Below are 15,458 nucleotides of genomic sequence, written 5' to 3'. Positions count from 1 at the left end.
CCTAGAGTCTCCAGGACGGGATGTGCCCTGCGGCCTGCCGACACCTTGGTTGTAGCCCTGAGGGATCTATGGCAGACTTCTGACCTACAAAACAATAAAATAGCAAATCTGTGTTGTTTTAGGCCACCAAGTTTGTGGTAATTTGTTATGGCGGTGGTAGAAAATCAATACGCCACACATGGGCAGGACTTCCCTGCCATGATGCTGAAGTAAGGCAGGTTTCACAGTGGTGGCGGACCCTGCACATTTTTTTCTTGTAGGGCCGCTTGGCCACCTCCTAACACTTCCTCCTGCGCATGCGCCTCCCATGCCCACTCGGCACCCCACCAACACTGCCCAGGCCAGACACTACTGATGTTTTCTTTCGGCCAGTTTAGGGGTGGGGGAAGGCCATGGGCCCCATGTTCTGGCTACAGCTCTTTAATAAATTATACTGTTGGTTGGTCCAGAACCACCTTCTGGATTCTTGATTATTGTAAATGTCCTTCTGAGTTTGGAATCTCTCTGGATTTGTTATCTTTCCATTATTTTAATTTTTTATTTGGTTCATTTTTTGCAGCCGATTTTGTTTTTGTTTTTTTCCCCCTAAATCCCTTGGGAGCACAGAACATGCAGTCAATTTTGGATGCGTGAGATTTTTTTTCCCACTCTTGTCAATGTTGATTTTATTTAACTTCTATCTACCTGATATTTCAAAAATGTTCTGATAACGGGCACCCTTTCCTATTTTCCAGTGCTAGGTGAATCTCATCTTTAAAAACAGCATGCTCCCCCTTGTTATTGTAAAAAAAAAAAAAAAAAAAAAAGACTGGGTGGAAGGAGATGGGATCCTATGAGCTCAGCTTACCATCTTAAGCCAATCGCTGCTCATTATTTAGACTGGTTCTGTACCTGGCACTCAGACAGAATGCAAAGGACTGGAACATTCTCAGAAGAGTGGGCCATGTGGTCCTGTTGCAATAGCAGGCAGTGAGAGACATGCAGAAGGATGGTGGGTTAGCACCAGGCCAGTCCAGGAGGAGGCAGATGTTGGGAGGGTCTGGGTTGGCATCAAAGAAGCCCTTTAACAGAAAGAGAAAAGACAGACCTCATTTCAAATTCTGATTTTGACCCTTGCCAACTATGTAAACTTAGGCAAGTTTAGTCTCTTTGAGCTTCCGTTTCTTCACTTGCAAAATCGGGATAACACCATCTGTCAGAGCGTTGCTGCAAGGATTAAGGAGATAATATTGATAAAGTTCTTATGATAGGCTTGGCATGTAATACTATTGGATATTTCCTGAGTAAATTTACATGGATTAATCTGGTATAATCCTGATCATTAAGCCTATTACACAGATCAGGAAACTGAGGAATAGAGAATTTAAGTAAGCTGCTTAAGGTTATAACCATTAAGTGGCAGAACAGGGATTTGAACCTAGGCATCCGGGCTCTGTCATCTCTTCATATAAACACCATGCCACAAAGCTCCCCATGGGCAAGGACTATTGGGCTGAATGCTATTCTCTAGCTTTTTAAATTTCCTGTGCAGTTTTGGAGGTAGGGAGCCAGATTCATTTTATGAATTGGGATGGGATTGAGTCAGCAGGTTGGGATAAGTGGCCTCAGTAATAGGCAAGCTGCAGCTAGCAAGTCATTATAGGTTATTGTGTCTGTGTTTGTTTATTGGCTTGTTTGCTTTTATGATGTATTTATTTTTGTGGAGGTAACATTCACATAATAGTAACGGCACAAATATTAAGTGTGCAGCTGAAAGAATTCTTACATATGTATACACCTGTGTAATCACCATGTAGATCAAGAAAGAGAGGGTTTCCAGTCTCATAGAAGATGCTGCCAAAGGTAACTAGTGTATGAACCTCTATTACTACAGGCGAGTATAGTCTGTTTTTGAATTTCATGTAAATGGAACATACAGTTTGTGCTCTTTCATGTTTGGTTTCTTTTACTCATTCTGTTTGTTATTTCGATTAAAAAACAAGATGCATTACAGGCTAGGAACTGGTGAGCAGATGGCCACCAGGAGCAGATAGCTAAGATCTCCCAGCATGGCCCCCCAGGGCCCTGTACACAGATATAAACCTTGGTGCAGCCAGCAGTGGGGGATGGAGATGAGGAGAAAAACCAGACTGGGTAGGGCTGCCATCTGCTCTGACACACCACTGGGAGGGCTCTCAGCATGCCCTGGGCCCCAGGGGAAAGTGTTCTTGGAACCTTACAGGTGTGCAGTGAATGTCAGTTGCTTTTCTCTTGCTGCGTGGTTCACTGTGAGTCAGGTTTGAAGATGGGACAAGTGCTGAGGTTTGACCTAGGGTGGCACATTCCTCGCCCTTTTGCAGCTGTGGTGGAGCAGAAAACTCTGAATTGCCCCACACATTTGGGTGCAAGAGATGTGCACCCCTTTTTCCTGCCTCTGGGATCCCCTCTTCTTTGAGGAGCAGCGTATCTGCCTCTCCTGTGAAACAGTGGCTTCCATCACCTTCCTTTCTGGATAATTCCATTTCTTTCTTGAAGAGCCAAGAACTAACTTCCTTCCTTCCTTCCTTCCTTCCTTCCTTCCTTCCTTCCTTCCTTCCTTCCTTCCTTCCTTCCTTCCTTCCTTCTTCTTTCTTTCTTTCTTTCTTTCTTTCTTTCTTTCTTTCTTCTTTCTTTCTTTTTTCTTGAGATGGAGTCTCTGTCACCCAGCTGGAGTGCAGTAGTTGGATCTTGGCTCACTGCAACCTCCACCTCCCGGGCTCAAGCAATTCTCCTGCTTCAGGCTCCTGAGGAGCTGGTACTACAGGCGAACGCCACCATGCCTGGCTAATTTTTGTATTTTTAGTAGAGACAGGGTTTCACCATATTGGTCAGGCTGGTCGTGAACTCCTGACCTCGTGATCCGCCCACCTCAGCCTCCCAAAGTGCTGGGATTACAGGCATGAGCCATTGGCCCGGCCGAGCCAAGAACTTTCAAAAGTCCTGGTTGAACTTTTCCCAGGACAACTTAAAACACACAGAAGCTCTGAGAGCTCCTTCACTTGAGCATCCGAGAGTCTCAAGCCTCAGAGCAAAAGGCTAGGTTTCTTTCCAGAGAGGAAGAGAAGGGGGAAAGCACCCTCTTCTTCTATCAAACAGGTCTCCAATAGAAATAAGAACAGGGCACAAATTACCACATCGATAATCTACCCTGCCCCACTGGATTCCAAATCCCTCTGGGACTAACTTAGAGTGCCTAGAAAAATTACCCTACAGTCCTCTCAGCCCCAGTTTCTTCAAGTACAAACGGTGCTGATACTGACTTTACAAAGACTTCATGACTAGGAAATGAAACTAGCTATTTGTGAAGCTCAATACTTAGGGTCCTAATAAGTATATTTTCTTTGTAAGAGGAATTGCCTGCTTTCGTGGAATTACAGTATCTGAATTGGGTGGCTCAGGTTACAGGGGTCTGAGAACAGAGACATAAAGAACATTGTGCTGGGGAGGTGAGGTGGGGGAAGGGGAGAGCAGGTGGGGAAGGAGCGGGGTGGGTCTCCCAAAGGCTTGTCTCCCCTTCTGTTTATGGTTCTGAGCAGGTGTCTTAGGTACTGGGAGGCCCCTTTGTATCTTCAACAGTGGCTCCAAACCTGACTGATCACTAAAATTACAGGGAGAATTTTAAAACATTCCTACCCCAGCTCCTTACAGCCCTTTCTCTCACTCTGGCTAAGAATCTGATTCAGTAGGGCTGGGTAAGATGAATGAAAATGCTTATTTTTTTAAAGTCCCCATGTGATTCTGATGACCAGTGAGGTTTGGTCTGTTATTCTAAAATATATAAAATATACAGTATTCTAATGCATACTCCTGCCTGAAAGTCCGATAGTGAAAAATATGTCCATATTATCTCAGTGAGGTGCATGAAGAGTAGTGCAGGGAAGCCATGAGCTGCCTTGACTTCCCGGAAGGGAAGATACTTCTGTGCAACTATCAAAACCACATGGACCTTGTGGCAAACTTCGTAAAGCCTCAGTCTTGATTTCTTTTCTGTGAGAAAATTTTCTTCAAGGTAGAGAAGATCAAAACCTACCAAGTGCCTTGCTCAAGTAATCAGCCAGTCTCATTCTTAAACCCTGTAATGAGGCAGACCTTACTTTTTTTTTTTTTTTTTTTTGAGATGGAATCTCACTCTGTCGCCCAGGCTGGAGTGCAATCGTGCAATCTCAGCTCTCTGCAACCTCCGCCTCCCGGGTTCCAGTGATTCTCCTGCCTCAGCCTCCCGAGTAGCTGGGACTACAGGCACATGCCACCACGCCTGGCTAATTTTTGTATTTTTTGGGTAAAGACAGGATTTTGCAATGTTGGCAAAGCTGGTCTTGAACTCCTGACCTCAGGTGATCTGCCCACCTTGGCCTCCCAAAGTGCTGGGATTATAGGCGTGAGCCACGGTTCCCAGCCCGAGGTAGACCTTTAATTGGGAATTTCTTTTTATGTGAAAGTAAATCATAATGACCAGAAACACTTGAAACCTTTTTTCTTCTCTATATTCTCTCTTTAGTTCCAGTTATTGAAAGCATGTGAACACCTACCTCTGTAAGATGCAACCTCTGAGCATTCTGGGTTTTTTGTTTGTTCGTTTGTTTGTTTTTTTGAGACAGAGTCGCTCTGTTGCCCAGGCTGAAGTGCAGTGGCACGATCTCAACTCACTGCAACCTGCGCCTCTCAGGTTCAAGCGATTCTCCTGCCTTAGCCCCCTAAGTAGCTGGGACTAGAGGAAGGAGCCACCAAGCCTGGCTAATTTTTTGTATTTTTAGTAGAGACAGGTTTTCACCGTATTGGCCAGGCTGGTCTTGAACTCTTGAGCTCAAGTGATTCGCCTGCCTCGGCCTCCCAAAGTGCTGGGGTTACAGGTGTGAGCCACCTTGCCCAGCCTCTCTGAGCATTCTGATGAGAGAAAATATGAGGATAATAGACCTGAGGACTGTGAACTGGCTGCTGAGAGGGTCTATTAGAAGCCGTTTAATCAGATTTATTTCCTAACTACTAGATTAGATCAGCACACTGAGAAAATGAGAATTAGAGTTTTGGCGGAAGAGAGTTTGGGAAATCAAACAAGAGAATTGGGAAGAATTTAACATTTAGAAAGAGCACAGAAATGAGAAAGGCTCAGGGAGGCCAGAGGACAGGAGAGCAACGTGAGCCTAGGTGGGGAGGAAGAGGGAGGGGCCAGAGAGTAAGAAGATCACGGAGGTAGAAAACTTCCAAAAATAATAATTATTTCCCTCAGCCCCTTATGGTTCTTGCCAGCCTATTCCTATCCCACATTTCTCTCAGCTCTTGTCTCTCTCTCATCCTGGTAGAAGTGAGAATCAAGCTAGTTTCTTGAGCTAGTTTCAAAATGACCAAAGTGGAAGTCTAGGAAACGCTTGGATGTAGTCAGTAAAATGCCCAAATGTCTCTACAGCTTTGAGCCTTTGTTGAGATGCCTTAAGTGGGGCCATACTCAGGGATCTTTCGCAGGCATTCTGGAGCTTGGAGGACATCTTCATTACATTTTTAAAAACGTTTCAATAACGTCTGTCTATGCTGTTTGGGGCGTGTGTACGCATTTTGCATTTTTTAATAGGGCTGGGATACTGAAGTCCTGTTGAAACAAAACAGCTCACTACTGTTAAGACTTCAGGTTTTTGAGTTTGCTGTCATTTATAGCAGGCAAACAAAATCTAAAAATTAAGTTTCCTGATTCTAAGTGTACCGACTTACACCTTTTCAAAATGAACAGAGGCTGTACTAAAAGTGAATAAATGATTGCAGGGCTTCAGACACCAACTTTAACAGCACCATGTAGTAAAATACTACTAGATTTTTTATTTTTGTCTAAAAAGTTATGCTTAGGCCAGGCGCGGTGGCTCACACCTGTAATCCCAGCACTTTGGGAGGCAGAGGCAGGCGGATCACCTGAGGTCAGGAGTTCGAGATCAGCCTGGGCAACACGGTGAAACCCCGTCTCTACTAAAAATACAAAATTAGCTGGGCATGGTGGCACATGCCTGTAATCCCAGCTACTCAGGAGGCTGAGGCAGGAGAATCGCTTGAACCTGAGAGGCAGAGGATGTGGTGAGCCGAGATCGTGCCATTGCACTCCAGACTGGGCAACAAGAGTAAATCTCTGTCTCACCAAAAAGAAAAAAACCAAAAAAACAAAAAAAAGTTATGCTTAGGACCTCATTGGATAGAATTAACATTCTATACAACACTAATTTCAATGGGGTTAAGTTTATTTGGGGGTACTTAGTATAGGATAGTCAGGAAGACTTTTCTGCATTTTCTTATAATAATGATGGTGATATCAGGAGTTCTCACTTCTAGTCTGCTGCTGTAAGTACTCCCTTGAGACGTCCTTGACTGGAGGAAGCAGATGGCCTATTTCCAGGAGCCTGAGGTGCACATCACTGTCAGTTTCTGCCCTGGGCCATGAAATTCCAAACTGAAGTCCATTGGCCCAAATTGGTGACTGAGTCACACAGGATTGTTTACCTGACTTTCCCTCTTTTCTTATTTTTATTCTTTTCTCATCTCTTGTGTAAAAAAATGAAATATACTTTGGGAGGCCAAGGCAGGAGGATTGTTTGAGTCCAGGAGTTCGAGAGCAGCCTTGGTAACACAGTGAGACGCTGTCTCTACAATAACTTTAAAAATTAGCCAAGTATTGTGGCATGTTCCTTTAGTCCCAGCTACTCGGGAGGCTGAGACAGGAGGATGACGTGAGCCCAGGCATCCGCGGCTGCAGTGATCCATGATTGCGTCACTGCACTCCGACCTGGGTGACAGAGTAAGACCCTTTCTCTAAAACAAAACAGAAACCCAAATATATAAAAATTGTTATTTCAAAATAAATAAAAACAGAGAGAAACAGATACACATTACCCAGCTTCCCAGCTATTACAGCCAGACGTTTCCTACCCTCACTCCCTTATTTCTACTGGATTTTTTGGAGACATTTGAGGTAAATCTCAGATGTCGTATTTCTGCTATGTCAGCATGTGCCTCTAAAAAATGTGAACTCTTTTAGAAGACATAACCACAATGCCTTTATCGTTTCTAAAAATATTGACAATAAGTCTTTAATATCATCAGATATCCAGTCAGGTTTAAATTTCCTCAATCATTTTATACATGTCTTTTTACAATTGCTGTGTTTGAATCAGGATCCAAATGTGGTCCAAACATTAAACATTTTAACATATAAATGCTCCTTCTCTTAAGTACATTTTAATCTAAGATGCTCCCTCTCCTTTTTTTTTTTTTTTTTGAGACAGAGTCTTGCTCTGTTGCTCAGGCCAGAATGCAGGGGCACAATCTCGGCTCACTGCAACCTCCGCCTCCCAGGTTCAAGATATTATCCTGCCTCAGCCTCCTGAGTAGCTGGGATTACAAGCACACGCCACCATGCCTGGCTAATGTTTATATTTTTAGTAGAGACAGGGTTTCACCATGTTGGTCAGGCTGATCTTGAACTCCTGACCTTGTGATCTGCCCACCTCAGCCTCCCAAAGTGCTGGGATTACAGGCATGAGCCACCATGCCCAGTCTCCTTTTCTTTCATTCACTAAGCCAGGTCATTTGTTCTGGTTTTTGCTGACTACAACCCCATGGTTGTGTTTAGTAAGTTGCTTTCTTCCCTGTACTTCCTGTAGGCTGGGTGTTAGATCTAGAGGTTTAATCGGATTTGATTTGTTTTTTTGGCAAGAACACTTTATAGGTGGCATTGTGTATTTCTGTAGGAAGGCATATAAGGTTTGCTTATCTCTTTTTTTGTGATGTTAGCAGCAATTAATTATCACTGTCTAGAATATTTTCTTCTTTTTTTTATCACCCCTCAACCCAACCATCAAGCTATACACCCCTTCAGACCCTCTCCTCACATTCACTCTCTCCTTTGTACTGTTTTAACTGACTAGAAGATGGTTACTTGAGGCTGGGTGTGGTGGCTCACGCCTGTAATTCCAGCATTTTGGGAGGCCGAGGTGGGTGGATCACCTGAGGTCAGGAATTTGAGACCAGCCTGGTCAGTATGGTGAAACTCTGTCTCCATTAAAAATACAAAAAGTAGCCTGGTGTGGTGGCAGGTGCCTCTGTAATCCCACCTATGGAGGCTGAAGCAGGAGAATTACTTGAACCTGGGAGGTGGAGGTTGCAGTGAGCTGAGATCGCGCCACTGCACTCCAGCCTAGGCAACAAGAGTGAATCTCCATCTCAAAAAAAAAAAAAAAAAGTAAAGAAAAGAAAAAGGAAATGGGTACTTGGTTCTGAGTTCATTTCACAGATACAATCTCCATGGGAAATAATCAGAATGCTCATTAACCTTCAGTGTATGTACATAGAATTTTCGAAGTTCCCACCTAGAGTGGATATTTTTGGCTGTGTCCTGTGTTAAGTGCTGGTGGGCCCCCTCCCACTTTAGGTGCTGATCAGCCACTCACTATTTGAAGCCTGGGTGTTTTCTGGGAAGCTCTTTCTCCTCATCATAATGAGGACACTCTCATCCTTTGGCCTTCAGGTGATGTGTTAGGAGGTTATTGGAGCTGCAGTGGCCCTCTTCTGACCATAGGGGCAAGCTTTAGGATTAAAACCGATGTGTCCAGGATGATGGGTTGAAATGTGGAAAGAGTCTAGGTCCTCAGTAAGCCACTGAGCCACTGAATTATTAAGTAGGATAATTGGGATTTGTGAATTTCCTCCCTTGCAAAAAAACAGTCCCCGAGTTTCAGGTTGAATGTACAAGCTTAGCAGGCAGAGCCAACCTGCAAATGCCCTACCTCCACACTTCTTATTCTAGGGGATTATGAATTTAATCTACTTTAGTTGATTACTTGCACCTACAAACAACCAAGCAGACACACTGATTATATACAAATAAATCTATTCTATGTTTCTGTTTACTATATATTTAAATCTTTGATGGAGAGAAAAAGCCAATGGAACCTGACCTTGAATTTTGCATAAAACTGAACTCTTCCTTAATGACCCTAATAGAGCTAAAACTATGATTGAGATTGCACAAAGCATTGAATCATGAAAAGTAACATATGATGATGTCATATATTAAATACATTCAGCTTTTGATAGGATATAAGTTGAAAAAGCACACAGCAACTTAAAAGTGGAGATGGAGGCTTAGAAACTTCTATGTTGGTGAGAAGAGGTGGAATTAAAATATTTTCCAAGCATTATTCTCAAAGCACGTAACTGAGAGTTGACTTTGAGTGCTGGCAGTAAAGGAAGACTTTTCTCCCATTATGATATGCTGGACATAACATTGTTATTGAAGTAAGTAGGAGAATTCGAATTTCTGAATCTCCTCCTTTGCAACGAAACAGCTCCCCAATTTCAAATTGAAAGTACAAGATTAGCAGGCAGAGTGATGAAGATTTAAGAAAAAAAGTAAGGACTGGGTGCAGTGGCTTGCACCTGTAATCCTAGCACTTTGGGAGGCCGAGGCTGGAGGATGACTTGAGTCTAGGAGTTCAAGACCAGCCTGGGCAACAAAGCAAGAACCCATCTCTACAACAAATACAAAAATTCGCCAGGTGTGGTGGGAGGCTGAAGTGGGAGGATTGCCTGAGTCTGGAAGGTCAAGGCTGCAGTGAGCTGTGATGGTGCCACTGCATTCTAGCCTGGACAACAGAGCGAGACCCTGTCTCAAAAAAAAAAAAAAAAAAAGAAAAAAGAAAAATAAAAAAATATGATGTTCAAAATCGATTTAAGAAGGAGCTGTAGAGCTTGGGAAAGCAGAGGATAGCTGATGATCTGCCCTGTTCTTGCTCCTGCTTCTTGTGTTTTGCATTCCCACGTTGTGTTGTATGGAAGCAAAACATCATTGTTTTACTGGTCAGTAGATTGCACCTTTCTTCTTGCAGACAGCAAGGTGGTGACAGCAACTAGTTCCAGGAAGCCCCTGGTAACAACTCTTCTTTGTGTTGTGTGAGGAAGCTGTGGCTCATAAGCGACCTCAGCAGATTTCCCACCCACTCCGCTGGGTCCCTCAACTCACAGAGACTCATTGTTAAGGACTTTCACTCTGAACAGCTGCTGGCACTTGCTGGCTTCATTCACTATGAAGATGGCGATCAGACACCCCAGATTTCAAATAACCTGTCCTATGATCAGACTATGCGTCAGCCCATTGCCCTGGTGTCTGATTAGGAAAGTATGATCACTGTCACCATAGCACAGCGCCTCCCAACTTCTCCACCCACTCGGAGGCTTTCCCCACTCATTTCATTGTTTTGGATATCACTTTAGATTGTGGCCCTTCTCTTCTGCAAGAAGCAAAATTTCCCCATCCATCTACAGTAGAAATATCCTCTCTTCAGGGATTATGCCTAGGTGAAATTCCATTTCGTCAATATGTTAAAATTAGACAAAGTATGGCAGGAGCCTAGCTCCCTTTGAAAAGCTACCTACCTAATCAGTATTCCAACTGATTTAAACGTCCATTATCACAAGAAAGTTCAAAGCCTTTAAAGATGCATGAAGTGATGCATTCAAGCAGGTGAATATTACTTGTCTTGGAAAAGTCACTGGAGGGTGGAAGGCAGGGTTAGGGTTCAGCTTTTGAGATTAGATAAGAGCAAAGAGCAACTTCAAAACTCCCTGGGGGCAGGCAGTGGGCTTACTGTTCTCTCTGACACTGTGGCTTGGGTGACCAGGGCACAGAACATGTCAGAATCTTGGGTATCTTCTATGGTACTTAGCCCCGTGAGTCAGATACACCAGAGGTGCTGAGGGGATGCTTGTAGACTTGCTTTTACAGATAACTTTCACATAGATCTAATGTGTGTGCCATATCAGATCGAAACATTTGCAACCATCTTTCTGGTCTACAGTGTCAAAACATGCCTGAAATGCCACAAAGAATGTTTGTATTTGAGCATAATTTTTCAGGGAGGCAGGGCTTTGATTTTCCTGATTTTTTTTTGTGTTTGATTTTTTTTTAACCTGACTATGTAGCAAGAATATTAGAAATAAAATTTAGGAGAGGACAGACAGTTCTTGGGTGTATGGAGACTGGGAATGGCTCGGGGCAGCTGAATAAATAGCATACGTGTATCTGGCTCTCTGGGCCCTACCCAAGCCTTTTTACAACTACCAGGTGTTTTATAGACACATTTTTCTATGAAGTAGTCAAACTGTAAACAGCATGAATCCTGACTGATAATTGTGTCTTAAAATAATAATCATAAAATAAAGAAAATAAGAGACAAGCATCACCATGATTTTCCCAATTGAAATGTCTTTTGGTTTTGCCTTTTGGTGGCATGGGGCATGGGGCCAAGGGTATGGGGGCATTTGTGTGGCATTCATTATTTTTTCAACCTGTCCTGATTATGGAACCTTTTAAAGTCCATCCTCCACTTGGAACCACGGTGCTCTGAGAGGATGCTGAACTCACAGCAGCCCACACACAATTCCAGTGATACTACTGCAATGTTTTGTACACAGAATTGTAGGTTTGTTGGGTAAATGTAGCATCATATTTTGTTTTAGCAATTTGTGAACAGTCTAGCTTCTCCTTCATACTTACAAGTTCATCAGGCCAAGGATTAAATCGTATGCACCCAAATACCTCTTAGTATAAAAACGTCTGCACTCAGTAGCATTTCTGGTGAGCAGGTGGAGGAAGGGCCACGTTCGCCAATGTCATGAGGGGCCAGCATCTTTAACCTTCACGCTCACATCACTAGCCTTGCCTTCTTCACAAAAGAAATGTTCTCCCACTTCCTTTCCAGTTCTCTCAGATTCATGGTACAGTAAGTTGGAAAGGGACTTGAGAGATTATTTAGGCTAAACCTTTCATTTTTATAAATGACAAAATTAGGGTTGAGCAAAATGGGGTGATTTATTAGTCTGTGCAAAGCCAAGAAAAAAATTTGAGCCTCTTAGAAGTCATTTTTCCACTGAAATATTTTAACTAAAATATCTTCATTTCACTGTTAAATATATGTTCTCATGTAGTTGCTATAATCAGTTACTTCTCAAGAAAACTCTAAAAGCTTTATTTCCCATATGACACATTTCAGAATATTACATAAGAAGCTCTCACCAACACACCAAGGCAAAATATATATGACAAGCCAAAGACAGGTGCCATAAAAAGATAAGAAATCTTCAAAGGGGTAATCTCAAAAGTGGCAACATGACATCACTCTTCTCTGCCTACTTTGGAGGTAAGACGATGTTGGAGTTCTGAGGGGCCCAATAAGTAACACCTGTCTTCCCCCTCCAGGTCCTGCATAAATTGAAAAAATAAAACGTAGCAGATGGACTCAAATGCCACCTTCATGACCGAGGTACCAAGCGGGAGGGCAGGAGCTGCCCTCCAGTCCTGGTTTAGGCGGACCTTCTGAACTGGGCCTGAGGGCAGGACCCCACGGGCAAGGAGCGGAGAGGAGCTCAGAGGGGAGGGCAGGCCCAGCTCTCTCGGAGGCCTTCACCTACTGTTACCAGCTTTCTGCCTTCATTTTACTACCATGATTTGTTCCAGGCTCAAAGCAGGAAGAGGGAGGAGGAAAGAGAGAGGGACGATCAATTAATTGATCGTCTCGTAAGGCAGATTCATTCTTTCTGGGTTAGCTTGTGATATTTAAAGTTACCTCTCCCTTGTCTGATGCTCTCATGGGGTCTTCAGAGACACCACCGCCTCCATGACTGGGATTGTTTGTTGAGGTTCCCTTGATCAGCTCTGCCTCAAAACTCTGCTTCTCCCCGCTGAAGCCTGAGAGTCCCTCTAGGTGGCCCTGTTGGACAGGAGCTAAGCCTTCTCTCTGTCTCTTTCTCTATCCCTCTCTCTCAACCAACCCAGGCCCATCTCTTTTCTAGGAGGGAGCCTACAGAATGGCTCTGTGTTAGAGCTGATGCAGGACTCTGTGGGGTGACGGAGCGCCCCAGGGCAGGGAAGAGCCATTCTCCATAACAAAAAGTCAGGACTGGCTGAAAGCCCCTCCCAGCCCGCCACCCTCCGTTGACGGGGCTTCCTTCAGAGCTTTGCCCCATCCCTGCCCGGTGCTGGCGACTGGTGTTTGGCTCCCTCCTAGAAAAGAGATGGGCCTGGGTTGGTTGAGAGAGAGGGATAGAGAAAGAGACAGAGAGAAGGCTTAGCCCTTGTCCAACAGGGCCACCTAGAGGGACTCTCAGGCTTCAGCGGGGAGAAGCAGAGTTTTGAGGCAGAGCTGATCAAGGGAACCTCAACAAACAATCCCAGCCATGGAGGCGGTGGTGTCTCTGAAGACCCCATGAGAGCATCAGACAAGGGAGAGGTAACTTTAAATATCACAAGCTAACCCAGAAAGAATGAATCTGCCTTATGAGATGATCAATTAATTGATCGTCCCTCTCTCTTTCCTCCTCCCTCTTCCTGCTTTGAGCCTGGAACAAATCATGGTAGTAAAATGAAGGCAGAAAGCTGGTAACAGTAGGTGAAAGACAAGAAAAGACGCCTCCCGCCCCCCTTTACCTGGCTTCCTGGCTGCAGAAGGCCCCACACAGGTGAAGGGACAAGCTTCAACTTGAAATCTGGTTTTAAGAATTGATTATGGGCCGGGTGCTGTGGCTCACACCTGTAATCCCAGCACTTTGGGATGCTGAGGCGGGTGGATCACCTGAGGTCAGGCGTTCAAGACCAGCCTGGCCAAGATGGTGAAACACCTTCTCTACTAAAAATACAAAAATACAAAAATTAGCCAGGCATGGTGATGACCACCTGTAATCTGTAATGCCAGCTACTCGGGAGGCTGAGGCAGAGAATTGCTTGAACCTGGGAGGTGGATGTTGCAGTGAGCCGAGATCGCACCACTATATTCCAGCCTGGGAGACAGAGCAAGAATCTGTCTCAAAAATAGAATAGAATAGAATAGAATAGAATAGAATAGAATAGAATAGAATAGAATAATCACACACACAAGAAAACAAAGTAAAACTTGTTGGTGAGCGAACCGAATGAAATATGTTAAATCTCTGTCCAATCCTGTCCAAAGTCAGGCAGAGGAGGCCAACTTGAGTTCTCATCACCATCTCCCAGCACCTTTTGTTGTTTGATTAGAATAGATTCCCTCTGTAAGACATTAATGATTTCCAAGGCTGCTTTAAGAAGTTTATTATATGGGAAGTGATTGAGAACTGGCAATAATGAATCTGGTTGTCTCTGCTTCGGAGTTTAAAGACTGTTCTGATGACGATAATTACATTTTTATGAATATCCTACCTAGTGAGTAACAATTTTACTATGTCAGATTTGCACCACACAAAGATGCATCAATTTCATCTGCAATGAAAAATAGAGCCTAATAGCACAGTTATATTTATATGATAGTCAAACATCAAGATGCAACATAAGTGCTTCAACTAAAATAATTCTGATCATTATTTAACCTTGAGATGATTAAGGTGGAAGCTTGTCAGCTTACTTTTTTCATGATTTTTGCTGTTTTGGTTTGATTTTTAAAAATCCATAATTAACATTTATTAACATTTGGATTCTACCCCAACCTCCATGATGTGTGGGCAAGGGAAAAAACAACAAAAAAGATCCATAGATATGATTAATGGTCAAAGAGAGAGTATTAGGTAATTATAAGTCATAATTATGTTCTTGATAATAAAATACCATACTGTTTTTCTCGTTTTCTCTGCTAAGTGTCTTCAACTATAATGCAAATTACGGACAATGTATTTAGGTTAGATGCTATACATACAGAGTAATTTAATACAAAGTAAACTGTTTCATTGTGATTGTGCACCAGAGCTATTCCAAGTGTGGTCTGAGACCAGCAACATCAAGCATTTCTCTAAAACCTGTTGGAAATGCAAATTCTCAGGCGTTACCCCAGATCTCTTGAATCAGAATCCCTAGCAGTGGGCATAGGCACTCGGGACTCTTGTGTTAACAAGCCTTGCAGGAGGTGCGATGAGGTGTGAAAATCACTGCTCCAGCATCTTGTAACTCATTCTCCCCTCCCTAAAGTGAAACACTGATAAGTGTGGAGGCTGCAATCCCAGCAACACTTTAGGTGTTCCTTGTTAGCTGGAGGGGGCATGTGTTCCCGGAAAGGGGGCCCCAGCGAACTGGCTGTTTTGGCCAAGTCTCTTGAGTCCAGGTTCCTCTCCAGTGAGTTTTCTCTTCTCTTTAAATCTCCTGAGGTCACAGTGTGCCCCAGGCCATAGTTTCTTCCCATTACCAGTCATAATTGTTTGTTTAGCCTCCCTGGTGGGAGGAATGTTTATGATGCTCCTCATCATGTGAGGACTTCACCACCCTGAATCCTTGTTGGTGCTCCCCTCTATCACTGAGACTTCATTTCCTTGACATCATCTTGAGCTGCTTAAACATTTTTTTTTTCCAGATGGAGTCTTGCTGTGTTGCCCAGGCTGGAGTGCAGTGGCATGATCTCAGCTCACCGCAACCTCTGCCTCCCAGGTTCAAGGAATTCTCCTGCCTCAAC

General features: G+C 43.7%; 1 protein-coding gene across 5 annotated transcripts in view; it reads right to left on the bottom strand.

Moving 5' to 3' along the window:
* Nucleotides 1-923: 923 nt before the first annotated feature.
* Nucleotides 924-15,458, bottom strand: part of WIPF1 (WAS/WASL interacting protein family member 1) — a 141,372-nt gene continuing 126,837 nt past the window's right edge. For all 5 annotated transcript variants that reach the window (XM_030916004.1, XM_030916002.1, XM_030916003.1 and 2 more), the window contains one exon: nucleotides 924-1,061. In XM_030916004.1, the coding sequence (XP_030771864.1) occupies nucleotides 929-1,061 (133 nt within the window). In that variant the 3' untranslated portion in view covers nucleotides 924-928. The remainder of the gene's footprint in view (nucleotides 1,062-15,458) is intronic.

Source organism: Rhinopithecus roxellana, chromosome 14 (genome assembly GCF_007565055.1).
Source record: "Rhinopithecus roxellana isolate Shanxi Qingling chromosome 14, ASM756505v1, whole genome shotgun sequence".
NCBI lineage: Eukaryota > Metazoa > Chordata > Mammalia > Primates > Cercopithecidae > Rhinopithecus > Rhinopithecus roxellana.
The sequence above is the reverse complement of the archived record's forward strand: the minus strand, read 5'-3'. Positions and strand labels throughout refer to the sequence as shown.